This window comes from Amblyomma maculatum, chromosome 3, assembly GCF_055883805.1.
Source record: "Amblyomma maculatum isolate TAMU_Amacu chromosome 3, ASM5588380v1, whole genome shotgun sequence".
Lineage (NCBI taxonomy): Eukaryota > Metazoa > Arthropoda > Arachnida > Ixodida > Ixodidae > Amblyomma > Amblyomma maculatum.
Window position 1 is genome coordinate 200930586 of NC_139346.1, and position 27944 is coordinate 200958529.

General features: G+C 47.5%; 1 protein-coding gene across 2 annotated transcripts; it reads left to right on the forward strand.

Annotated features, from left to right (window-relative positions):
- Nucleotides 1-1132: 1132 nt before the first annotated feature.
- On the forward strand, nt 1133-27895 carry LOC146197436 (tetratricopeptide repeat protein 36). Of its 2 annotated transcripts, none has more exons than XM_084599256.1 (3): nt 1133-1424; nt 25039-25215; nt 25766-27895. In XM_084599256.1, exons 1-3 carry the CDS (start codon nt 1283-1285, stop codon nt 26029-26031), a joined length of 585 nt encoding a protein of 194 aa, XP_084455382.1. In that variant the 5' UTR covers nt 1133-1282; the 3' UTR covers nt 26032-27895. The 2 variants fall into 2 exon arrangements, with proteins under 2 accessions (XP_084455382.1, XP_084455383.1); XM_084599257.1 differs by lacking the exon at nt 1133-1424 and adding an exon at nt 11073-11359.
- Nucleotides 27896-27944: the final 49 nt, after the last annotated feature.

Here is a 27944-nt window from a genome sequence, read left to right on the forward strand (position 1 = left end):
GCACCGCCTGCTGCACATGCCCACCCCCCCACCTCCCCCGACGGGTTGAGCTCATCTGGGTGCCTGCGCACTCGGGAAATTCCGGCAACGAGGCCGCCGACTCCTTATAGCTCGAGGGTCTAGAAACCGGGCACAGGCGGACCTCGTGGGGGATTTCTCGAAGGAGTGTATGCACTCGTTTGCTGAGTTACTGCAAACTCCCGCGCTGAGCGCCTCATCTATCCGCTACACCCATCCCTCAGTACCAGAGAACAGTCAATCTGGAGTCGCCTGCAGACACGAACGCTGATACCAGCTCTACCTTCTAAATTTAAGCCGGGTGGGGGATACCGCATCTTCCGCAAGGCGCATCTTCCCTCCACCACACAATTCATTAAGCAAGGCCCAGGAGATACTCTGGCGCCAGCTACAAACCCGCTCCTTCCCCTGCCCCAAAGTTTATTCATATATATTCAAAGAGCAGGTTGACCCTGAATGCAAAGAGTGTGGCGTCGACGCTACTAGACCACATTACATGGGGGTGCGCGGCCTGTCCGCCACCCGCCGATTTGCTGCCAGCTCCATCTCTGGAGGAGTGGGAGGCCGTGCTGCGCTGCTCGGACCCGGCCGGCGTATTGACAAACCATATCCCGTAGGAGCACTCGAGCAGACGACGCTCTGACGCGCAAGCACGTGACACAACGTCACTTCCGTGAGTAGCAGCGACGTTGTTTCCCCCTAGCGCCTTGTGATGAGACTCCTCATGGTTTCAGTTTCGTTTCGTGCAGGGCTCGCATTTACGTTTTTTCCCCACTGGTGTTTGTCAAAGGTACGCATGTTTCGGTCTCGTTTTCGCGCAGGGCTCGTATTTCCGCACGGCTGTCAGCTGAAGTTCACGTAAAAGTCACGCAAATTGCCGTCGGCTAAAAGTTCGGTCACGCGATCACGTTAATTTCGGTCCAGTGACCACTGTGCGGGCATTTTCCTCTGGTGTTCTGTAAACGTCGGTCGGTTACCGGTCACGTGTCACGTAAATTTCAGTCCAGTGGTCACTTGCGAGGCTGTTCTTGTTCTGGTAGGTTCTGGAATCGTCGCTCGGCTCGGCTACACCACGAAGTTTGCGCTTCTCCCCATGCGCATAGCTCTGCGCAGTTCGTCCGGTGCTTCCGGGTTGTACCGTTGTACGCCCGTGCACATGGCTGCTGCGCTAGCCGGGTGATTTTGTGCTTGGCGAACTTGTGTGTCAATTGCGGATAACTAGAGATGATGGAAGAGCTCCCAGAGCCGCTCGAGCTCGCAAAAGATGAGCTCGCGTCAAAAGGGCACGAATCGGTGTATCGCGCGAACCTGGCAAACGAGGCAGCCGTCAACGAATGGCTGGAAGCCTACAGCGTTGAAACCAACAAGTCTTGGAACGTGGAAAAGGTTCAAAAGGATGGAGAAAGGTACGTACATTGCCGATCAGCCCGTATTGCTCTTAGCAGTATATTTCAATCATTGTCAAATAATTTATACTCGGCTAGTGCTATATGTGGGTTGGATTTTAGTCAGTTTAATAAAAAGCGGAGCTACGCTTCTCGCTTATACTGGAGTCGAAAGTACACGAACGCAATATATTAGGCGATAGTTTCCATGCAGACCTATGCAGTTAGCTGGCAAGCTCAAGAGAAGAGACTTTTGAAGGAAGTCATCACCTCGAAGCTAAATGACTAATTGTAGAAATGATGACACAAAGTGCTAGTCACATGCCATAAATCTGAAAACTTTCCCTTGTAAACGTTCGTAAAATCAGTTTACAAAAAAAAAAAAAAAAAAATCTTAGCCAAAGAACTTATACTCAGTGAACATCCAGTGAATATCTGCCGCAAATGTTAATAATATATCATTATAGTATACATTATAATGTCCACGTTGAAAAGAGTAGAAAGTGGACATGTACCGAATACCCACATATGCCCACACATCTCTTGATGAGATATTAAATGATATTCTGTAGATATGTAGCCAACATCTTTTTAGGGGTTGTGAGCTGTGTAGTAAGAGTACAGCACTTTATAAGAGCAATCAGAGCAATTGCTGAAAAATGCCAAAGAACATAATTGTTTATCCAAGGTAAAAATTTCCTACTGGTTTCTTGCTAGGATCCTACTAGTTCCAGTAGTACTGGTTTATTAACACATTCCTCATAGCCACTGGAATCTGTAGTGGCTGGGTCTCCCTGCAGAAGGTCGGTTGGGTGCATTGGTTCTGGTGGGCCTGTTGACCTATGAAAATATTGGTGCAGCAGCTGCCTAGGGCCGCACTATCAAAAAGAAGACAAGGGCAAAGGTTTCATAAGTATGAATCATACTTTATTATTTTCCATGTCTACAAAAGTTCTGCAATCTGCATGGACACTTTTGTCTTGCTGTCTGGTACTGCTGCAGGTGTTCCAGCTTCGATCAGATGTTGCAATGAAGTTAGCTGCACAGAAAGATTTTTTCAGAAAACCATGCTAGCAACACCACACTACTTTAACAGTCAAACCATTCCATATGTGACACACCACAAATTGTTAGTGCTGTGCTTCGCATGTCTATACAGCTGCTTACAGTGCAATCCATCGTGTTTCTGTCTAGTTTGAGCTTTTTCAGAATCAGTGCGTGGCGAGCCTGTGTATGCATTTGGACCAGAATATGAGAGTGAAAGTGTGTAGCTGCGCGGGGTATGTGTGCAATGACAACTGGTCCATGTGGAGAACATGCACTTCATGATGCGAGACGAGTGCAATCCACTGTGTGCGTGGTCTCCTCTGTAACTCAAACCAATTCACTGCACTACAACATTGTCATCAACCATTTGTATCATCATTCTCCTTTTATTTCCCTTTTCTCCCTTATCTAGTGTTGAGCAGCACGCTAGGGTCATATTGCTGCTGGCCGAACTCTCCACCTTTCTTTTCACTGAATTATTTTCATCGCTATCTTGCTTATTCACTGTGCTTTGGGCCTCCTTACAAACACAAATGTGGCTATTTGCAATTCAAAGTAGTTTCTTTGATGGCTTCATGGCTGCCCAGTGTCATTTGTAGAACTGAAGTCACATCTGCCACTTTTTCCTGCCAAATGTTGAAGGCATTTGCCAGTAAAACAAACTGCTTCTGCATAAATGGTTTACAATGTATTGCTTGCCGTGCATTTACTAAACAGCAAAGGCATTGTTTCACCTCAATTTAGAAGCAGTGCATTTCAGTTTTGTTTAGTATAGTGTCCTAATTTGACTTAGGCTCTGCAGGATTCTGTAGTGTAGGTCTCCAGCTCATTTCTGACCAATGATTTTTTTTTTTTAACATGCACTGACATCACACAGTAAATGGGTGCCTTACATTTTCCTCTATCAAAACATGGTCGCTATGGCTTGGATCGAACTCGGGTTCCTCAAATTTAAATGCCTAAATCTGGTTGTTTCATACTATTTCCTAGACGACTTTCATCGGGGTAGCCTTGTAGTACCTAATTTTCTATAAACACACTTGTGACACATGATGATGACATTAACCAGCATTTCTTGAAAAGTTGGATTGCTAGCTGACCAGTGTGCAAACCATAAGGGAGTGATGTCAAAATACTCTAGTTCTCCCCTCTTCATGTGTTGATATAATTTGTGAGCTTAATCCTTTAATTTTGTAGCAATGCTTCCTTCTTCAAAAAAATTGGTAGGCATAATGGTGCAAGTACAATATGTCACCTAATTCAGAAGCTTTTGAAGCGGTTGTAAGATAGTTTGGAATTCAAGTTAGCCAAGGTCACTTTGAGATGTATACAAGGAATAAACAGTTGTTGTGAAAGCCAGCACTTATTTATTTGACTCAATATTGAGCTGCACCATCCTGCGTAAGCATGTTATGAGGTGCCCACGACTGCAAAAATAAACACTCTTGTTTCTTGCCATGACAATTGAGCAGAATACCGATCACATACATAAAGAGTTACAAAAAACAAATTACGCAGCATGCTATGCCACTGCCTCTGCTTAACAGGTGCAGTTAAGTTAGCTACTGCGCTAAACAAATGCCTATTCAACGCAGTGCTCTCAAACAAGCGTGAGTACTTTAAGAGGGTGGAAATTCTGGCTGGTTGGTGCATGATCTGTGGCTAAAAACAGCGCTAACACGAGACGAAGCAGACGAAACAGCATCGTGTCCCCTCTGCTTCGTCTCTTGTCAGCGCTGTTTTTAGCCACAGAAGCGTGAGTACTTGGTTATCGAATTCACCTAATATCCCACTACTTTCAGAATGAATAGTTTGACGTCGCCAGATTATGGGCTTCAGAAAAGGGCGGTTGCCGCTATGAACAAGACGCCGTAATCATGCGTGCGCTCACAAAACGAGAACATGTTTTCATTTCAAGGATTATTACCGCTAATTTCAAAAAACTGGCTCCGCTGTCCCAGCATGCTGCCATATAGAAACATTTCCGTATTTAAATGCCGGAAACTGAAAAAAAAAATAAAAAAATCCTGAGTGCAGACAGCTGCTCACAAGGTAGCATAAAATGAGAGACGGCCTTTGAGATGTAATTTAGCATCGGTAGTAGTCTACATACGTACTTGGGTAGGCCAGTAGCTTTAGCATCCCTAGCGAAGACCCCCTCGAGCAGCGATGCAGCATCACAACAAATGTTTCACAAATACACCACGTAACCACGTTTTTTTCTCTTCCCCCCCCCCCCCCTTAACCCCTATTCCAGCGGTGCTTATCCAAACATTGCAGTGCTACTAACCAAGGCGGCACTTTCAGCGACTAGTGGCTCCAAGGCGAGCATCCAACGGCGCTGGGCAGCTTTCTTGGAATCGACGCACTTGCACATCCAGCACTAGCACAGTCGGCATCCAGCATGCTTAGGCAGCAAAAGAGCAGCAGTTGTGGCTTCACAAAATCGCTTGCTGTCAGAGTCAAACATGACGGCCAACACTTGTTTCGAACTGCAAGCATCACAGTATATCCAGCATCCAAATGACACGGCTTGGGTACGCGCTTGGCTGGCTAACCAACGCCCGCGTCGGCGAAGCGTTTAACCAGTTTAACGGCGCGCGCGTGTGCGCCGCCATCTGGCCATCTTTCTTTGGCGTAAAAAAAAAAAATAGAAACAAGCCAAAAAAGAAACTTAAAGAAAGTGACGTCGTGTCACGTGCTTGCGCGTCAGAGCGTCGTCTGCTCGAGTGCTCCTACGGGATATGGTTTGTCAATACGCGACCCGGCCATCCAGGCTCGGGTCACTGAGTGGGCCGACAGGACGCAACTGGCGACCATCTGGCGCGGCCAGCAATCAAACTGAACCTCTTAAAGCCGATGAAATAAATGTTTTCCCATCCATCCATCCATCCATCCATCCATCCATCCATCCATCCATCCATCCATCCATCCATCCATCCATCCATCCATCCATCCATCCATCCATCCATCCATCCATCCATCCATCCATCCATCCATCCATCCATCCATCCATCCATCCATCCATCCATCCATCCATCCATCCATCCATCCATCCATCCATCCATCCATCCATCCATCCATCCATCCATCCATCCATCCATCCATCCATCCATCCATCCATCCATCCATCCATCCATCCATCCATCCATCCATCCATCCATCCATCCATCCATCCATCCATCCATCCATCCATCCATCCATCCATCCATCCATCCATCCATCCATCCATCCATCCATCCATCCATCCATCCATCCATCCATCCATCCATCCATCCATCCATCCATCCATCCATCCATCCATCCATCCATCCATCCATCCATCCATCCATCCATCCATCCATCCATCCATCCATCCATCCATCCATCCATCCATCCATCCATCCATCCATCCATCCATCCATCCATCCATCCATCCATCCATCCATCCATCCATCCATCCATCCATCCATCCATCCATCCATCCATCCATCCATCCATCCATCCATCCATCCATCCATCCATCCATCCATCCATCCATCCATCCATCCATCCATCCATCCATCCATCCATCCATCCATCCATCCATCCATCCATCCATCCATCCATCCATCCATCCATCCATCCATCCATCCATCCATCCATCCATCCATCCATCCATCCATCCATCCATCCATCCATCCATCCATCCATCCATCCATCCATCCATCCATCCATCCATCCATCCATCCATCCATCCATCCATCCATCCATCCATCCATCCATCCATCCATCCATCCATCCATCCATCCATCCATCCATCCATCCATCCATCCATCCATCCATCCATCCATCCATCCATCCATCCATCCATCCATCCATCCATCCATCCATCCATCCATCCATCCATCCATCCATCCATCCATCCATCCATCCATCCATCCATCCATCCATCCATCCATCCATCCATCCATCCATCCATCCATCCATCCATCCATCCATCCATCCATCCATCCATCCATCCATCCATCCATCCATCCATCCATCCATCCATCCATCCATCCATCCATCCATCCATCCATCCATCCATCCATCCATCCATCCATCCATCCATCCATCCATCCATCCATCCATCCATCCATCCATCCATCCATCCATCCATCCATCCATCCATCCATCCATCCATCCATCCATCCATCCATCCATCCATCCATCCATCCATCCATCCATCCATCCATCCATCCATCCATCCATCCATCCATCCATCCATCCATCCATCCATCCATCCATCCATCCATCCATCCATCCATCCATCCATCCATCCATCCATCCATCCATCCATCCATCCATCCATCCATCCATCCATCCATCCATCCATCCATCCATCCATCCATCCATCCATCCATCCATCCATCCATCCATCCATCCATCCATCCATCCATCCATCCATCCATCCATCCATCCATCCATCCATCCATCCATCCATCCATCCATCCATCCATCCATCCATCCATCCATCCATCCATCCATCCATCCATCCATCCATCCATCCATCCATCCATCCATCCATCCATCCATCCATCCATCCATCCATCCATCCATCCATCCATCCATCCATCCATCCATCCATCCATCCATCCATCCATCCATCCATCCATCCATCCATCCATCCATCCATCCATCCATCCATCCATCCATCCATCCATCCATCCATCCATCCATCCATCCATCCATCCATCCATCTCTTTGGGAAATACCGAGTTGGGGTATGTATAAAAATTGGCAAAAAGTCTTGCAGCCAGGGAGGGAGGGGGGACCGCCATGCAGCCTTTCAGCCAGCCGGGAGGGTAGCCGGCGGACGCCACGACGACCGTTACGGCATCGAGAGCCAAGCCGTCAGAGGAGTGGCCGCATTCCTAGATCCAGAACCTGCTGTCACCTTCAAGCAGGCCATCAAGAAAAATGGTTTCCGGTCGACCACGAAGTGAGCAAGCTGCTGGAGTTCGTGCAGCGGGCGCCTGCGTTTACCACAACGAAACCCAGCCGAAAAAAAAATTTACAGAACCGTGTCAAAAATACGATAAAATATTTTGTACTGTCGTAAACGACAGATGTTCCGTATTTCTGTAGTAATTTTCTTTAGTTCTGTAGATTTTCTCTAGTATGTTTCTGTTGTCTGCAGTTCTGTAGCACTTTTCTGTTGTACTACAGAAATTCCTACAGAACATTCTGTTGTCACAACAGGTTTCTCGTCAAAAACTGCACAGAAATTCTCTCGTAACAACAGAAAATGGTCTGTATAGTTTTCCGACTGGCAAGCTGCAGCCAAAAGGCCTCCTTCGCGCCACTCGAGACCGCGCCTTTACCAGCTGTATCCAGCGAGGACAGTCGGATACCCCGCTGCACACATCCTCGGCTGCGTCGACAACCTAGTGGGGAAAGATAGTTGATTTGGTTGGTTTGTGGGGTTTAACGTCCCAAAGCGACTCAGGCTATGAGAGACGCCATAGTGGAGGACTCCGGAAATTTCGACCACCTGGGGTTCCTTAACGTGCACTGACATCGCACAGCACACGGGCACCAGCGAAAAGCGGCCGACGAGGCCGGGATTCGATCCCGCGCCATTGGGAACAGTAGTCGAGCGCCGTAACCACTGCGCCACCCCGGCGGGGCAGAGTGGGAAAAGAGGCAGGCGAAGATGTGCGCTGTTCCACCAAGTGAGGCCTGCCGTAAGCTACACAACGGGACGACTGAGTGCAAAATTGCCTTTGGCCTGCTCGCCGCCCCCAGCGAGACTTTGTCCTGGCCGACTGACGGTAAAGGAGCGGGACCTGCGGTTGCTGCGCTCATCGGACATGCACCCTTGGCCTTCTGCAGCGGTGCCGGCCCTGTGAGCTGTCCGCAACTTTTATATATTGCACTTTTCTAAATGGCTTTAACAGCTAAACGTTTAGCTGGCCCCAGTCGGTATATCCCTCGGTGAACGCGGCTACTTAATAATTGGTTCACAGGAAGGGAAAGGCGCAGTATCTGTCACACCTGTTTCTGTGGACACGTGAACCACGCCGTAAGGAAGGGAGGAAGGTGGGAGTGAAAAATGGAAAGAGAGTGGAGGGCTGCGGAGTAATTTTGACCACCTGGGGATTTTTAATGTGCGCTGACATCGCGCAGCACACGGACGCCTCTTCGTTTTGCCTCCACTGAAACGCAGCCGCCGCGGTCGGGATCGACCCCGGGTACTCCAGCACAGTAGTCGGGCGTCTTACCACTGCACCATCGCGTTGTTGTTGTTGTGGCTGTAGGAAGAAGGAAAAGAAAATGCACGGGCCTGCTGCTGGCTCTCTAGCTGAGCCACCTCCGCTGCCTCGTGCAGACAGAAGAGAAAATAAAGAAAGAAAAGGAAGAAGGAGAGAAAGACGCGCGCCGCAACAACAGCCGTCGTCCACCACCGAAGCGGTGGCGGGTGCAACGACGGTCTACAAGAGATAAAAATTCGGTGGTCGGCCAGCCCTCGCAGCAAGCGGCTGTGACCTACCTGCCCTAGCCCCATCCCTGCACCATCGCGGCGGGGCTGATTGATTTACAGGAAGGGAAAGACGCGGTAACTGTCTCACTTGTGTTCTATGGACACCTCAACCACGCCGTAAGGGAAGGGAGAAAGGTGGAAGTGAAAGTGGAAAGAAAGAGGAGCCGTAGTGGAAGGCTGCGGAATAATTTGCTCGCGGTGGGGCTCCGGCTGATTTATTTATAAACTAATTTATTTATAGGAAGGGAAAGGCGCGGTAACTGTCTCACTTGTTTTCTGTGGACACCGCAACCGCGCCGTAAGGGAAGGGAGGAAGATGGGAGTGAAAGTGGAAAGAGAGAAAGAGGAGCCGTAGTGGAGGGCTACGGAGTGATTTCAACCACCTGGGGATCTTTAACGTGCGCTGACATCGCACAGCACACGGACGCCTCTTCGTTTCGCCTCCATCGAAACGCAGCCACCGAGGTCGGGTTCGAACCCGGGTACTCCGGCACAGTAGTCGGACGTCTTACCACTGCATCACCCCGGGCTCCGGCTACTTCGCCTATACGATTTTAAGAGAGAGAGGGAGGGCTACGGAGTAATTTGCTCGCGGCGGGGCTCCGGCTACTTAGCCCATGGCGATTTTAAGAGAGGGGGGAGGGGAATACACGTGAATCCCTTGTCCATTGCAACGGCCGCACGTAGGGTTACGCGTGCGCTGTTACGAAGGATATGGTGAAAAGAGGGCACACCTCTCCATAGTCCTGGGAGCAGCGCGCCTCCCGCAACTTCCTCCGGTCTTTCGGCGGGTGACCGCGCGTGTGCTGTTCGGACTTTTTGCCAAGGAGACCGCCGTCCACTGAATCGCTCAGTCATCGCACGCACTTACCGCTGCGGGTCGTGAGCGCGAATCCATGCTAGGTGAGCAGAACGTTCCTCTCCTCTTTCCGCGTGCGCTCACCCCACTTTGGTGTTTTACCTCACCTTCGTACTCGATCGGGACGTTCGCTTGCTACGGCGGTTGTTCCGTGCAACTAGTGTTTGTTCCCTCTGGTTCGAACCCGCCGCAAGTGGCGACTTCTTGCACCGCGAGTTGGGGGTCATAGCTTTGACTGTTAGGGCTGGTACGCTGTGGCCATAGACGCCGACTTCCGCGTCTAGCCCCTCTTGGGAGCGTTATTCCCAGAGTAAGAGTGCGATATTAGTGCGCGTGAAAGATCCCCAGGCGGTCGAAATTACTCCGTAGCCTTCTACCACGGCTCGGCTTTCTTCCTGTCCACTTTCCTTCCCACCCTCCTCCCTTCCCAATTCCGGCGCGGCTCGAGTGTCCACGGAGAAAGTGTGACAGCTAGATACTGCGCCTTTCCTTTCCTGTGAACCAGTTCATTTATTTTTTTTGCGCTTTGGGTACTATAGCTTACACTTTAAAAGGAGGCGAGGGAAGTTTTAGACACGCGTTTATTCTCCCTCAATTCATGTTTCACGGGATTGACTCAAAGAGCAATAAACATCGCAATAAAGTTATAGCGCAATGGCATGTACGCCACTGATGCGCGCAATTTCCTTCGAATTTCTCCAGCTTTCTGAGTGACCATTTCTAGAGTATCTCAATAGACCGAGATTTTTGCTGGATTATTCAAAGTAAATAACGGGAGTTAAAGAGCATATATATATATACCCCCATACTTTAAGCCACATCTCAAGTTACAACAAGGCATCTAACGTATACTTGTCCATCGGGCCCGAGAACTAAATACACAAGTGATTTGAGTCCCATAACACATTTCGTTAAATCAATAAAGGTAAACTTTGTTATGACATATGTAAGAAAACTCCACTTTCACTTTTTAACCACGGAACCACGGAAAAGTAATTCTTCGACGCAGCCTGCAGTTCAACTGCTTTCCCTATCTTTGAGCAGTCTTTATCTCCTGCTATCATCACTGAACATCGAGACACTGATGTGTGCAATATGGCCTTATTGGAAGTGTGATAGGCGTCCCCGGCTGTCTTCGTGCATCTTAGGGATGATCTCGGGCGCAAGCCCACGGCGAGCTGGCTCCATCCTAGACCGATAGAGACAGCGAGCGCCGACGCTCGTATTACTCAGCCTCGATAAGGACCGCCGACTGGAAGGAGGGGAGCAAACAAAAATGCGCCCCGCGGGCACAGCAACCACCCGGCTGACTGCGGAGAACGAGACAGCAGCGGTCAGACGAGTCTGTTGCGTCGAACGCCCAGAGGGCTCGTTCCAGGCAAGCGGCAAAACAGCGCCGCTTCTTTCCCCGTTTCATTCCGACACTGGTGATAACAGGCACCACCATGGCGACTGAAAACGACAGGGCTGTCTTAGAAGCTGTCTTCAACCCGCTGTTCTCAGAGTATGGATTTTCGACTGACGCCGAAGACGACCAGGCTGCCCAGACCGAAAGCATCGCTCAAGGTCAGTCGGCGACGCAGAGATCGCAACACACATCGACTTTCACTACCTTGAAAAAAATACTTGGTGCGAAGAACAGCTCTGTCGAAACCAGAAATGCGTCACGACTTCATGCTCTCGAGATGTTTTTTAAACTTAATTGCGACGAAGTGAACCTTACGTTGTGTATAACGAGACTTGTGCACGCGCGGGAAAAACAGAAACGCGTGCAGATGCACAAACATGTAGCATTCATGCATGTGCGTTTCGCCGGCGCGTAAAATCTCTCATACTGCTAATTTATTGAAGCATTTCCCGACGGCAGAAAAAAAAATATGCGTAGCTTGATATATGGGATCTTTCACGGTGCACATCGCCATGCACGAGGGCCTACTTGCGGAGCGACTAACCATTACAAATTTTTTTGCACCGGATGAGCTGCCAGTCGGCTTCTACGGCTTCCATACATACCCTATAGAGTATTGTGCAAGAACAACCTTCCAAGATATTAAAACGCAATAATGTTTGTTGCTGGGCTAATTGGTGCATACTTTAAAAGCCTGGCCGTCCATGTTTCTTTGCGCTGTTTTCCACCCTTCCAAAATACTTCCAAGATAGCCAAACTGATATGGGTTGAGAGTTACATGTATATAACAGGCATATATTTTGGGTCAACTATAACAATAAGCTTGTCAAATCTATATGCTGGGCCGATGCTTCTAACTTGTTTGTTATAAGTCAAATATAACAAAACCGATGGTTTTTATACTGTTCAGCGGAGTAATATACCCACGAACGTGCACATGCCAATTGGGGCGGGAAAACACACAGTCGTGCGAAGCTATATGCAAAAGGACGCTATTAACAATTTATAACTCTGTTGTAATAATTCTGTTCATGTTGTGCTTGATTATTTTACTTGCATCTATAAAATTATTCGGCCCTGAGAGCAAATAAATATGGGCGATTCGTATTATGGACAGTTTTGTGTGGACTATAAAAGCTTTCAATCTATTTAATAAATTTCGACTGCGCGCCCCAATCAATTATGTTTCCTCTCGTATTTTACTGAAGACAGGACACCAGCTGAAGGAAATGTGAAAGTGCAAATAACGTTACGTGTTTTGTTTTGCAAGGCACTAACTCGGCGTGCCTTAATTACCGTATTAATTAATGTAAAAAAAAAAGAAACTTCCGCCGCTTATTTGGTTTATGGGTTTAGCGTGCCGTATATATATATATATATATATATATATATATATACATATATATATATATATATATATATATATATAGGGAAGGGCTGCGGAAATTTATACCACTCAGGGTTCTTCAACGTAGAGAACACGGCGACGACGTGAAGCACCACTTCAAGGCCATTTGGTGTCTAAATGCGAAACAACCTGTTTACACCAACGGTTCACGGGATGCGAACAATTGTAGCTTGAGATACATCATTACGCCATAAGCCGCTATCAACACTGCCGTGGTGGTGCAGTGGTTACGATGCCCGACTGCTACGCCGGAGCACTACGGTTCGATCCCGACAGCCGGCGACTGCGTTTCGATGGAGGCGAAACGCTGTGCGATGCCGAAAACCCCAGGTGGTCGAAGTTTTCGGAGTCTTCCACTGTGACGTCTCTCATAGCCTGAGTCGCTTTGGGACGTTAAACCCTACAAACCGAACCATAAGCCACTATCATGCACCTGATAGATCACTAATAGCATTATTTAGAGCTTATAGTGTTCTTGGATTGATTGATTGATTGATAAACTTTATTGGGGAAAATAGGGGTTATGGGTAGTGGGGAAAGAGCAGTAGTCGATCGGCAGTCTTCTGTCCAGGAACTTCCAAGGTTTCCTCTCATTCTCATTGCGGTGCACACCACTATGCACGCAGTCCTTGATGTAAACTGGTTTTCTCTTCGTGTGGAGGGCGCCGCAGAAAAAAATTTGCGGACAAAGAGAAATGAAAATGTAACTGTTAAATACGCTACTGCATTAAAAATTCTTAATATAACGGTGTCAGCACAGATTGCATTACTGTATTTTATCAGGCGCTGCAAAACTAAAAAAATGTGTGATTTACTCGTATACAGCAGTTAGTGCCCTCCTCGAAACTATACGTGACCGACGCAGCTATGAAATTTGGACTGCCACCATGGTCCAGTTCCGCGGCAAAAAGGAATGCTGTTGGCCAGAAAGAATATTTACAACCCTCTTACAGGAGCGACACTAACTGTCCGACGCCCACATGCCGGTGTATTTGTGGTAGAACAGCCGCCTTATCCGCCTTGGTAACTTCGTGGAATGGGCGCATGTATTACACCTTCAGTGGGGTGCCCTTTTTACACCAAGAACCGAATAAGTGGGTTCTTTCGAGAACAACGCCGCCGCCACAGGAATATATAAGCAGCACTGCAAAAGGCAGAGGAGCCCTTGCAATTGTGCTCCTAAGTAACTCTCGCCCCTGCGCCCTATAATAGAGAATTGTGCTCCTACTGTGGGACGAGAGGCGCGTAGGAGCACAGTTGCCTAGGGTGCCTATTGTAGTGAGCATGATCCTGGACCGTGGAGCCACTACCTATCGCAGTGCTGCAGACATCTTGTGAGACGAAGTATAGAAGGATTTTCGTTTTTTTTTTCTTTCTTTTTTTTTTTGTTTTACTGCACAGGGAGCTGTATGTATTCTATTAGGAAATGGAAAACGATGGGGTCACTTAGGACTCCTTAAAGGGACAGAACACCACACCAACCAAAATGTGTCGAGTTATGGGGGTAATGAAAGGTCTTGCCAGTGACGCTGATAATTGCTCTTTATCATAAGTATCGAGAGGCGCGCATTGTAAGGAGACGAGAGGAAGGGCTTGCTTACAGTGTTGCAAGGAGGTGGAGCACAGGAAAAGCGAATTAGTCATGCGAAGCGCAAGCTATGCGCTCGAGGATAGTCACGCTTCACTTGGTGAATAGGGTATTAAGTATAATTTTCAAGTAAATAGATGTGTGAGAATAATGATATTTTCAACATGAATATAAAGAAATATGGTCTCGAATATAAACTCGCACACCTATTCAATGTAAAAAAAAAAAAAGTCAGGAAAGGATAAACAGGCAAATGACGTTGCTTATATAACTAAAAACAGTGTGCTTGTAGCTGAAACAAAAATATATACTAAGTGAGCGCCACACAAAACATGGTGTGCGCAGACACGCATCCCAAATTTTTAGCTACCACCTCGGCCGGCAGGATCCTCAGTTGGAAGGACAGTACCTTCCAACTTCTCTTTGATTCTCCCTTTTCCTTCACGCCCACACACGCTGGAGGCCCGCGAGTCTTCTTCCATCCATTTAGAATTTTTTCGTTGTTCTTCGGTTCTCCGAAGCGCGCCCTTGCTCTCGCTAAAGATAGAGTAAATCTATGATTTTATGATTTATGATTTTTGCCTTCGTTCCTCCTGTCGTTCTTGCGCTCTCATTTCCGTGTATCGATTCCGCACTGCGATGTCTCGCAATGAGCCCTCAAATGCTCTCGCATAAAAAAAGGCAGGAAATACGATGGGGCAGCGTTAGCTGAATTGCTGCCGCGTTTCGTTGGCAGTTTAGTTGCACGTTGATATTTGATACACACTTCGGTCTTGGCCTGTTTAAAACTTAATTTGAGGTATTAGGGCCCTCTGTTTACCAATTAAAAGCATTTCACCGAGCCAGCTAGTTGCCGGAGCGTTCACCCGCAGATTTTACTGCGGCATCCAACCACATTTGTTATGAAGGTTTCTCAGCGAGATCGGAGCTGTCCGGTGCTGACAGGCGCGGGGCGCTTCAAATGGTGCTGGCCGAAGCAGCGCCGTTCGGCTGTTCCATCGAACGTAGTAGCCAAATTGCAAGGACGACGCGGATGAATCTTTTAAGGCAGTTGCGCAGAAACGTGTTCCATGCTGCGATATCTTGCGCGATGAGTGCGATCACTGCCACTCGGGATATGCGCTGATGTTTGTTTTCCCATCGCACAGTAGCTTGTTGACCCTCATATATCAGCATAATTTTCTTTCTCGCTAATTTTAAATTACTGATTCAGTACTGCAGACTTGTCATGCATAATGCTGCGCGTGGCAGCGAAAGCACTTAATTCGTTTCAGTGAAACTTTCGTTGTTGGGAATAAACAACTTAATTGGGGAGAAATCTGAGACATCCCCGTTTCGACGAACCTTCCTTGCTCCGATAAGGTGCTGGTCGACCAAGAAGGCAGCATATTTTTTTATACTGCCGGCAATCAGCCTCCGACTCTCCGTTAGTCTTCATTAGCGCAACCGGGCACCCCGGTACTTCACCGCTTATCAACGAATTGTTTAATGCCAATCTTGCTCGTTAAAATGCTTACTGCATACAACGCAGAGAATGACCACCCATTTCGTTTCTCAGTGGCAGCTTGGCTAAGCAATCTCATTTTTCTGATAAAAATGGCAGCCTGCGGTAGGTTCCATTATGGTGGCTATAGTTCCGTCTTGTACGTCACCAATTGCGGTACGCGTACAGGACAGCCAAGGGCATCAACGGACGATACAAGATAAAAATGCAATACTTTCACTCGCTAACACACACAAAAAAAAAAAAAAAAAAACCAGAGAAAAAAACGCCACTTTCAGCATTTAAAACACACAAATTCAGTCAAGCGCCTGCTTCAGCAGCAGGAGCAGCAAGTCACATGATCCCACTTGCTCCCCTAGACCGACGCTAGCGCTCTTCACTCCAGTAGCGAAACTCGTGCCTGTAAAGCCCGCGACAGGCACGCACGCGCACACACACACACACACACACACACACACACACACACACACACACACACACACACACACACACACACACACACACACACACACACACACACACACACACACACACACACACACACACACACACACACACACACACACACACACACACACACACACACACACACACACACACACACACACACACACACACACACACACACAGACGCGTATATATGCAGACAAGTATTTATATGTTCTTGTGCTTAGTCGGCCGCATATAAATTGTTCTCTCCCACAGTCTCAGCCAAGGATAGAATGAACAATTGGAGGTGCCTGTAAAGCCCGCGACAGGCACGCGCGCGCGCGCGCGCGCGCGCGCGCACGCACGCACGCACGCACACACACACACACACACACACACACACACACACACACACACACACACACACACACACACACACACACACACACACACACACACACACACACACACACACACACACACACACACACACACACACACACACACACACACACACACACACACACACACACACACACACACACACACACACACACACACACACACACACACACACACACACACACACACACACACACACACACACACACACACACACACACACACACACACACACACACACACACACACACACAGAGAAATGCTCTTCGGCGGCTGAACCCGGCCTCCATGCGGGGGCGACCCTTATAGGCCCAGGTGATCAGCTAGGTCGTCTTGCATCTTCTTTTCGGATCTTGTTTTTTTTTTCCCCATCCCTTTAAGACACCTGATAAATGTGATATTCAGTAAGGTGGAAACTTGCGAACTTGTTGCAATTCGTTTGTCTTAGTTATGGCACACAGGGTTATATTCCCCGTGTATAGGGATAATCTGTGGGAGCTTAGCATGCATGACATTTGGAATCTTCCTGTTGACATCGATATGAAGTGGCGGGTACATATGCTTCATCGCTGTTGATATCAGTGGCCGAAAGCGGCGCGCAGCTGCGGTACGACGACCAGCTAGCTAATGCACGTGCCGACAGCCGCCGTCAGGGCTTGGGGTGCATCCCAGAAACCGAAACTATGCGGCCAAGCTTTTATGCTAAAACACACAGCACCCGTTAAGGCGTTTTCTTGGCGTTATCTTGCCGCAACCCTCCCTGAGGCGACGGTTTCTGGGCAACAATAATTGTGGGCTCCAAAACCAGCATGGGTGCTAGAATGGTCGTGTCTAAATTCGCCTGAGGTACAACTCAAGAAAAATCCACTTTTTGCCCCTCAAAGACCTCCCTGCAGCCAACAACGTCTACCGATTCTCGTGAAGAATCTACTTGGACCTGACAGGGCATGCTACTTGAGAGGAGGTTCAAGTCGGTCAACTCCATTAGGATGAATGACAATAGCATAGCATTATTAATCGCAACTCGCGCAAGCTACCGATCAGGAGTTGAATTGTCAACCGTACTACATCCCGCTGCGGGTGCATGTCTAGGGAGAGCTGATGCGCAGTCATTTTGTCACCTGTATTCAGTGTCTCCGTCTGCGGCTAACTTTTTTTTTTTTTTTTTTGTCTAGCGACAGGGGTTTTCAGATAGTCTTCACGCTAGCTGGTATGCACGTGTCAGATGTTATAATGTACACTGCAATAAGCGGGGTTTTATATATGCACACAACAGATAGCATTCAATCGTCTGCCGCTTTCAATACCAGTTTGGATGATATGCTTGCCTGATTCAATCGAAATTCGGAATCCGCGTCGGCTACAGCCACGACCTACTATTACAGCACCGCCAACACAAAAGCCGCTTTCGCGTAGACACTAGTGGTGCCATCGGGTGAATATCCGCCGAACGTGGCAGAGAGAGTGTCTCATATGAGTGCAGAAAACACTGTTTTCGCTAAATGCACCGAAGGTCGATTAACGAAGTTTTCTGCGTTCGTTATTGTTAAAGCAGTCAAGAACATATGTTCAAATGAGATGCTCAACCTTCCACCGTGCGCTCAACTCACCTGCTCTCCGACACGTTCCGCGGATACTCACCAGATGGCGCCACCAATATCACCAGCACAAAAGCAGCACTTTTGGGGTCGGCGATGCTGCAGCCGACGCGAATTTCAAATGAATTCAGATCGAATCAGACAAGTCCATCAACCAAACTGGTACTGAAAGTGGTAAATGGCTGAATGCTTTCTGTGTGCCAAATTTCAGCATGAATTAGCGAGCTGCTTAGACAAAAACATTTTATGGTCACCATAAAGCATTGCAACACCCTTTATTAGTGAATACGAGGAATGGAATGAAAATAGAGGTGTGATTACAAGTGGTAGAGGTTGGTGCGATAGTATGCCAGCTGGTGTCAGTACTAATATTAGTAGCATGAAATGTAAATGAGAGACTGCTGAATCTCCCACTGCTACATGTGATTATGGCATTCGTGAGAGGCAGAGCTTCCAAGCATCTTTTTTGTTGTTATGGCTTGGGTTGTATATATACATTAATTAAACATTAACACTAAAACATTTTAACAGGCGTTAATGTCAAAAAACGACTTCAGCTATGAGGCACATTGCAGTGGAGGGCTCCGCAACATTTCGCCCACATCATCTCATAGTGCATGTGCATAACTGCGTTTCTCCACTGAAACACGGCCACCGTGACTGGGAACAAATCTGCGTTCTCGGAATCAGCCAGTCAAAAGCCCTAACCACTGACCGATGCGGTGGGGCTGAAGAAGGTGCTTTCATATTGTTTTATCCCACACTCAAAACTCTGCGGTAAAATTTGTAACAAATATCAATTTATGGAGTCAATATGAAGTCGTCTATCAAACACACTCATTTGCTTTAAACTGTTACGACCAAGCATCCGCATTTGCGCGCTCTATTGTTCGCCTGTGGGCATGGATAAGTTTTGTGAATATGTGGTGATGGTCCAATGGCTCTAAGTGAGCCTGTTTCCAGGAATCCTGTTTTGTAAGCCTGTTTTGCTTTGTGGACAACCTGCAAATGCCAAACTGACCCTGTCAAGAGAACGTCTGGAAAAACACAAAGAAACGTCCCCCTGCGGGAAATAGCAGGAAGTGCTTTCTTTCTTTTGTTCACCCTTCCAGTTGAGAAGTGCTATCCTCCAGTGATGAATGCCTCCTATCCAAAGGAGACGACAGAGTGACATGTCCGCTGATGTGCAGGACAAGAAAGGAGCATGACTCATACGGCCATTAAGTGATTTCCCGGGAATGCAGGAAAGATTTGCAATTGTCGAAAAGGGACAATGTTGGGAGCCCTATGCGGCGCCACGTGCACTCGGGTTTCTGAGAAGTAAAACCCCTTGTCAGAACCAGCCTGTGGTTTCTTTGCTGAAGAATAGAAATGTACCTCCTCTCCTCGCCGTTCCCAAGCTTTTCCCGCCAACAAGTGATCACGCCCAACGAATGAATGCCGGACCAGTCAGTGCTTCAGACCATCAGTGCAGTGATGTGTTCGATTGGATGCCGATACCTGAGGGGCGTGCCCTGGATTTGGTTGGTCAACATCTTCAGAGAGGGGCTGGACATAGGGGGGTTTTAAGGACGCTGCAGAGCACGAAATGTCGCTCTGGGCCCTGGGTAAACGGCTCATCCAGTCGCTTCTCGCTATGAACTCTTAACGCTTGTCATTTTGCTGATGTACCCTTCTTTTTCATGTAAATATTCTTGTAAATACGTTTTCTCAAAGTGCCAGTAAACCTGCTTGTACATATTTTACCAACTTCGAAGATTCAGTCCTTCTTCAACCCGAGTCTCTGCACGCTACCAAGTGAAGGCCGGGTCGACGTAGCCCCAGCGTCACGACAACTGGTGGCAGCGGTGGGGTCACAACAACTGGTGACCAGCGTTGGGATCTGAATCTACAAGCCACAACATCTGATGACTGGAGGTGGGATCTGGATCTACAAGCTACAACATCTGGTGATTGGAGGTGGATCAGAATCTGCAAGCCACAACATCTGGTGATCTGACGTGGTATCTCAAGCAACAAGCAGGAGCAACAATCGGCCAACAAGAGAGCAGCTCGGAACATCGATCGCATGTGTGGGTGAGTGCTTGGCTTTTCTTCTGATGTGGACCAGGTTCTAGAACAGGGTTAGATTTTAGAACTGGTAAAAAGTGTTGAAACGCCTTTAGGTTTGGTAGTTTGCACAGTTGTTTTGGAAGTAGCCGACACTCGGAGCGATCATGGACCTACAAAAGCTGCAGAAACCGGACCTGTTGCTATTGTGTGAGGAATTGGGAATTGATACAAGTGGTTTGGCACGAAAACCCTTGATTATAAAGGCAATCACTGATCTGGGAACCGATGATGAGGAGCTCAGTGAAGCATGGAACCTGATCGGTCAAAAAAAGGAACAGCTCAGACAGCAGAAAGAGCGTGAAATTGAAAGAGAAGCAAAAAAGCTGGAGCTAGAAATTGAGCTCCGGAAATTAGAACTAGAGTTGAGCAAGAGGTCGGGCGATTGTCCCCAGCTAGCGGTACCTCGTCTCAACAAGGAGGCAGATTTCAAGATGTCAAAGTACATGCAGCCATATGTGATATCAGGGGATATCGGTCTGTATCTGGCTAACTTTGAGCGAACTTGCGAAAAACTGTCCTTCCAGCGAGACACGTGGTCTCAGAGATTATTGACGGTTCTGCCCTGCGAGGCAGCGGAGGTTGTCGCGCGGCTAAGCAAGGAGGACGCGGACAACTACGAGAAGGTCAAAGCTTGCCTTCTGAGAAAGTATAGGCTTAGCGCCGAGGCGTTCAGACAACGTTTTCGGAACGCTACTAAGTCCAGAGACGAGAGTTACCCTGAATTCCTGTACAATTTAAGAGTAAATTTGGGCGAGTGGCTAAAGAGCACAGATTCCTACAGTGATAGGGACGCTGTAGTCGAGCGAATTCTTTTGGAGCAGTTTTATAACTGCCTCCCAGAAAAAGAAAGAAATTGGTTACAGGACCGAGGCGAAATTAAGTCGGCAACTGAAGCTGCCGAACTTATTGAGGAGTATGCTTCGCGCCGACAATTCAGCAACCCAGCAGTGGATAGGCCCCGCAATCCCAAGTTCAGTGTGAAAAACCGTCAGAAAAGGCACTTTGCTAGATTTGCAAACGAAGAAAGGAAGGCTTCTTTAGGCAAACGCCCTAGAAAGGACGGCAGTGAGAAAAGTGGGGAAGTGACCAACGTGCAGAACACAAAGAATAAGCTTGAGGCTAGGAAGCCGCTCACATGCTTTAGGTGTAATGAGCAGGGTCACATTGCCGTCAACTGCCGGAAAGAAAAGATTGCTTTCTCGTATGTCAGTGACTGCGATGAAAATATGCAGCTTTTAGAACCCTACCTGCATGACCTAGTAGTCAACGGGAAGCCTTGCAAGGTACTGCGCGATTCGGCCGCAACGATGGATGTTGTCCATCCGGCGTATGTATCGCCTTCCGACTATACAGGACAGTGTGCATGGATCCGACAGGTAGTTGAGGAACAGAGTGTGTGCTTGCCGATCGCGAACGTGGTCATCGAGGGCCCTTTCGGCGAATTAACAACCGAGGCTGCCGTTTCAGGAAAGCTTCCTAAGTGCTATCCGTATTTGTTCTCCAACAAATCGGACATGCTGCTGCGAAAGAGGGGCATCCTTTTCGGAGACAGAGTTGTGCCAGCCTTAACACGTTCAAAGGCGCGAGAACTAGCTACACTGCTAATTCCAGAAAAATCCACCGTGGAGGAAACGACAGCTAAAACAGTGGTCGATGCGGAAGACAGTGGGTCAGAAAACTTTGAGAGCAAGGCATCTCAAATAAGTCAACTTGAAAGTGAGCTTGATGAGACACGGAATGAGGACGTCCTTGGGAGTAACCTCTTGCCGCCAGCGTCTAGTAATCTAACGAGACTTTTAAGTGGAACCCGAGAGGACTTAGCTATGGAGCAAACCATGGTAAATCTAACGTTAAACCTTTCCGAGGAGATGGGGGATAACTTGATTTGCCTCAGCGGAAAGGGAAGCAACGCTCAGGAGCTTCTCAGAAAGACAGAGCAGAGAGGAGAACTAAAGAAATCCCAGCTGTCCGATCTGGGCGAGATAATAACAGAGTTTGAGGCCTGCTTCGTGGACAGGCCAGGCAGAACTGATTTGACTGAGCACGATATTGAGCTGACTTCAGACGTGCCAGTGCGATCAAGGTGCTACCGATTTTCTCCAAGGCAAAGAGAAATTCTGGATAGGGAAGTAACTCGCATGCTGGAATTGGGAGTAATAAAACCCTCGGAAAGCGATTATGCTTCGCCTATGATCTTAGTAGAAGCTCCAGGTAAAGACCCTAGGCCTGTGGTAGACTACCGAAAGCTAAATTCTCTCACCAGGGATCAAGTGTATCCTATTCCGAATATTGAGGAGAGAGTAGAACAGGTCAGTAGAGCGGCATATGTGACTACGCTGGACCTTACTCGAGGATACTGGCAAGCACCGCTCACTGAACGCGCCAGCAGATACGCGGCTTTCGTCACTCCGACGGGCAGCTACCAGCCAACAATGATGAGTTTCGGGCTCAAAAATGCTCCATTTTGTTTTTCCCGACTCATGGATAGGGTTTTAAAGGGGTGTGAAACATTCGCAGTGCCTTATTTAGATGACATTGCGGTTTTTTCCGACTCATGGGCGGACCATATGGTACATCTAAGAGCTGTACTGAGCCTTTTGCGTCAAGCTGGACTAACCGTAAAGGCCGAGAAATGTTGCCTGGCAAGGGCGACCGTGGACTACTTGGGTCACAATGTAGGTCAAGGTTTCAGGAAACCCAGCGAGATTAAGATTTCTGCGGTAGCAGACTACCCGCGGCCGAGCACGAAGACGGAAATTCGAGCATTCCTAGGTCTGACTGGATACTACAATCACTACATCCCTAACTATTCAGCTTTGGCCAGCCCTCTGACCGACGCTCTCCGCAAGACAGAACCGACAAATGTAGTCTGGGACGAACAAAAGGAAGCCTCCTTCGTAAACCTGAAGGCTGTGCTGATTAGCCGTCCGGTATTGCGAGCTCCATACTATGACCGAGAATTCACGGTCCAGTGTGATGCCAGTGATCGAGGGTTAGGTGCTGTTCTCTGCCAGAGAGATGACGACGGTAATGAGCACCCCGTGCTCTACCTGAGCAGAAAACTGAGTTCTAGAGAGAGGGCTTATTGCGCGTCAGAGAAAGAATGCGCTTGCATTGTATGGGCCATTCAAAAATTGCAGTGCTATCTTGGAGGGGCCAAATTCACCGTAGAGACGGACCATTGTCCCCTGGCTTGGCTGCAAACTGCGACATCGAAGAACAGTCGCCTTCTCAGGTGGAGCTTGATTTTACAGCAGTACAATTTTGAAATAAGATACAAAAAGGGGAAGTTAAATGGGAATGCGGACGCGCTTAGCCGCTCTTTCTAAGCGGTCCGAGATGTTCCTCACCATGTATCCAAATTGATAATCAGGTTTTTTTTTTTTTTCGTGCGCTTGTATATGTGTGGCTATGTAAAGCAGCACGTTTGGTTTTCTAGGAATACGTGGGTCCTGAACGTCTTGAGAGTGGGCTTTTCTCGAACAACAATGGCAGTTTTCTTTTAACCTGGTCTCTTCAGACGAGAGCCGAGTGCTTGCTTCGACATGTGGTTGAGTTGCAGACAGCTCGAGCAATTTGGCCTACAACAATCAAGACAACGCGACAAGCAACAGCGAGCTTCAAGCGTTCACGTGCAGGCCATTAAGTCGTCTCTTCATGCAGCAGCTGGGACTGCTGCCCTCCGAGTCTCTTCTGGCGGGGGAGGAGGCTGTTACGACCAAGCATCCGCATTTGCGCGCTCTATTGTTCGCCTGTGGGCATGGATAAGTTTTGTGAATATGTGGTGATGGTCCAATGGCTCTAAGTGAGCCTGTTTCCAGGAATCCTGTTTTGTAAGCCTGTTTTGCTTTGTGGACAACCTGCAAATGCCAAACTGACCCTGTCAAGAGAACGTCTGGAAAAACACAAAGAAACGTCCCCCTGCGGGAAATAGCAGGAAGTGCTTTCTTTCTTTTGTTCACCCTTCCAGTTGAGAAGTGCTATCCTCCAGTGATGAATGCCTCCTATCCAAAGGAGACGACAGAGTGACATGTCCGCTGATGTGCAGGACAAGAAAGGAGCATGACTCATACGGCCATTAAGTGATTTCCCGGGAATGCAGGAAAGATTTGCAATTGTCGAAAAGGGACAATGTTGGGAGCCCTATGCGGCGCCACGTGCACTCGGGTTTCTGAGAAGTAAAACCCCTTGTCAGAACCAGCCTGTGGTTTCTTTGCTGAAGAATAGAAATGTACCTCCTCTCCTCGCCGTTCCCAAGCTTTTCCCGCCAACAAGTGATCACGCCCAACGAATGAATGCCGGACCAGTCAGTGCTTCAGACCATCAGTGCAGTGATGTGTTCGATTGGATGCCGATACCTGAGGGGCGTGCCCTGGATTTGGTTGGTCAACATCTTCAGAGAGGGGCTGGACATAGGGGGGTTTTAAGGACGCTGCAGAGCACGAAATGTCGCTCTGGGCCCTGGGTAAACGGCTCATCCAGTCGCTTCTCGCTATGAACTCTTAACGCTTGTCATTTTGCTGATGTACCCTTCTTTTTCATGTAAATATTCTTGTAAATACGTTTTCTCAAAGTGCCAGTAAACCTGCTTGTACATATTTTACCAACTTCGAAGATTCAGTCCTTCTTCAACCCGAGTCTCTGCACGCTACCAAGTGAAGGCCGGGTCGACGTAGCCCCAGCGTCACGACAAAACATTTTGATTATTCGCATGCTCCTACAAATAAAGCAGAATCAAGCCTCTATCTCTCTTTTTATAGTGTACTGATTTAGAACTACCCAATGATATATTTCAGATGATGGAACAGCGAACGATGTGAAGACGCTGGAAGTTGAAGGTGTGCAGGCAGCAGAGAAAGGAGACGTTGACCGTGCCATTGATATCTTCAGCGAGGTGATTCGGCTGGCACCGAACAGGGCTTCAGGCTACAACAATCGGGCACAGGCACTACGCATGAAGGGCCAAGTTGAGCGTAAGATATGTTAGCCATACCTACCATCACTGCAGCATGAAATTTTCTGTTCTGGTGAGATTCAACGACTGTGCTCTGTTTCCACTGTTTCCGTTTTCCCCAGCCTTCACCGTGGCTGAAGAGAAGCTAAGAGCGAAAGTGACTAAGAAGTGGCCAAGGGCAGACAACACTAGACAAGAATAAATCGAAAATAATTGTGGCATTATACTGGCTCAAAGCATCTTCCTGGGGCACGATCAATGCAAAGGTTGACATTATGCCTAGGCCATATGGCCTTTGGAAGCAACTGTTTTAAATATTTTTAATATGACATTACAGATTTTAGCAGTAGTCATGTCACAAAAATCTTATGCAATGTGTCAATGTGCTGTCTGGTATAACAGGAGATTCAGTTAAACCATCAGCTTTGGCAAGCCTTGCTGACAGATAAGATACCTTTATCAAATTAAAAAGACAGCACTAACATGGATCCAGAGCTAACGTTTAATGGCATGAAATTACTTCCTCAGAGTCTTCATCACTTTTTTGGCTCACACGTGCCTATCTGCAGGAGCATTGGAGGATCTGAACAATGCCATCAATCTTGGACACAGTAGCAAGCATGCAGCTTCGCAAGCATTTTGCCAACGAGGACTCATCTATCGGCTCAAGGGACAAGACCGAGAGGCTGAAGCAGACTTCAAGGAGGCCGCTAAACTGGGAAGCCAGTTTGCCAAGAATCAACTGGTCCAGATGAACCCATACGCAGCTCTCTGCAACCGCATGCTTGGTCAGATGTTTGCAAAGCTAAGGCAGGGCGAGGATGACACTAGATAAGTGAGACACTCAGTGAAAGCTCCTGCACTTAAGCTAACAAAATGCCCTTCAGTTTCTAAAAGGCACCCGCAGAAAGGCAGACAATTTGTTTTAAAACAACTTTTTTTACTTTCTTAAGTGCAAATAAAAGAAATTTACAGTGCAAAACAGAGAGCAAAAGACATCGTTTCCAGTTAGAATTACGCTGAGACTGTTCCAGGGTCTGTATTCTGGAAGTGTTCACTTCAGTCTGCACCAACTGCTCGGAGCTCCATGGGCAAAATTTGCAGCCTGCATGACAACAATTCGCTAGTCTTTTCTGTTTTGTTGTCTTAGCTGAAACTGCATTTGCCGCTAATCAATAACTGTAGTAAAAAAGTGAGAAATACAAAAATTGTGCTGTAAATAGTTGAAATTTATATTGGGGCATTCAAAAGCTAGAACAGCTGGCTGTGCTTAATTTAAAGGCAATGAAAGCACTCATACGCAATGAATGAAATCCAACCCAATGGCAGTGATGTTTGCCATCTTCTGGAGTAATACCTCTGTCACACGGACACGGCTGAACTCCTTTCAACTCCCTTCAACCAAGGTAGCCATTACCTCGAGGGAGATACGTGCCGTGTCACACGGCAGTCCATTATGGAAGGAAGTTAAATGGAGTTTTGAAGCAAAGGAGATCGACGATCTCCATTGATGGGCGAAGGGAGTACTCTCGTTTCCAATGTGCTTTGCTTCCGAGTCATTAAATAACATATTTCTTCAATAATGTAATTTTTACTCCTAAATATATTAGTTTTATTGCATAAAATTGTATTCTACCTCGGTTAGTTGCGTTTAATTGTCGCGACTGCACCACGTATTGCACAACGCCGCGCATGGTGTCCAGCAGAGCGGAAAAAATGGCTATGTTTAGAGCATGGTCGTTGTTTTCAGCAAATGTGTGTTCTTTTATATTGATATGACTAAAGCTAATTGCATTTTGCGAGGAAAATAGTAGTATAAAAAATATTTCAGTTTGTTTTGGACATTATTTTTTATATCTTTGTGCAAAATAAACAGCGCCTAATGGCCCCCTGTTGGCTGCTCTGAGAAGCTCGCTGCAAGCCGTGTGACACGGGGACAACTCCTTTAAGGCGAAACTCCCTGAGACTCCCTTGCGCTCCTTTAGACCAAGGAAGTTCAAGGTAGTTCCGAGTCGGCCGTGTGACAGGGATATAAGACAATACGCCCACTTTATTCCACATCTGGGCATGCACACTTCCAGATTACAGGCACAGATGCAGTCCATGAGATCTGTATGTTTTGGCCGCGTTAATCGCAAAACAGAAGGAAATGTAAATGTGTGTGCTATAAAGCTTGAATACTGCACGTGAAACTGGAGGCACAAAAACGAGATGATGTTCACACTCTCACTGTCATTAAGTGAAAACGGCTTGCACAATGAGATCATGCTACGTCAAGAGATGATGCAAATGAACAACCATAAACTTACAGTCTGCAACATGCATACCTGCTTCACAGCATTACAGATGATATCTTCATACTTAGTGAGCCTGAATGATGCAGCACTAGGCTGCTGACTTGGGACAGCATATTAACAATTAGTATCCCTAGCTGGCATCAGGAGGTGTCATCTCGCTTTGGTCGCTTGACTGTGTGTTCATGAAAAAAAAAAAAAGGACACATTTTGTTCAGCAATAATACACCATGGCTTAGGCAAACACAAGAGTGCATGATGCGGTCACACTTTGATAAGTGTATGCTGCAACTCACCAGATGCTTCACTGTGTTCACTGGCTTCCCTGCTGTGCTTGCTGCTAAGTGCTTCATTAGGAGTATTTGGGCTGTCAAAAAAATAAATAAATACTTGTCCAGGTGTTCACGAATTGACCCTTGACAAATTGTAGTAGATTATAAGAAATGCACATTAC

Bases quoted from the DNA above. Each gene is read 5' to 3' on its own strand.
- LOC146197436 (XM_084599256.1), top strand. From the start codon at position 1,283: ATGAGCTCGCGTCAAAAGGGCACGAATCGGTGTATCGCGCGAACCTGG. The intron at 1,425-25,038 runs GTACGTACATTG...GATATATTTCAG, and splicing joins GTTCAAAAGGATGGAGAAAG to ATGATGGAACAGCGAACGAT. The intron at 25,216-25,765 runs GTAAGATATGTT...GCCTATCTGCAG, and splicing joins CATGAAGGGCCAAGTTGAGC to GAGCATTGGAGGATCTGAAC.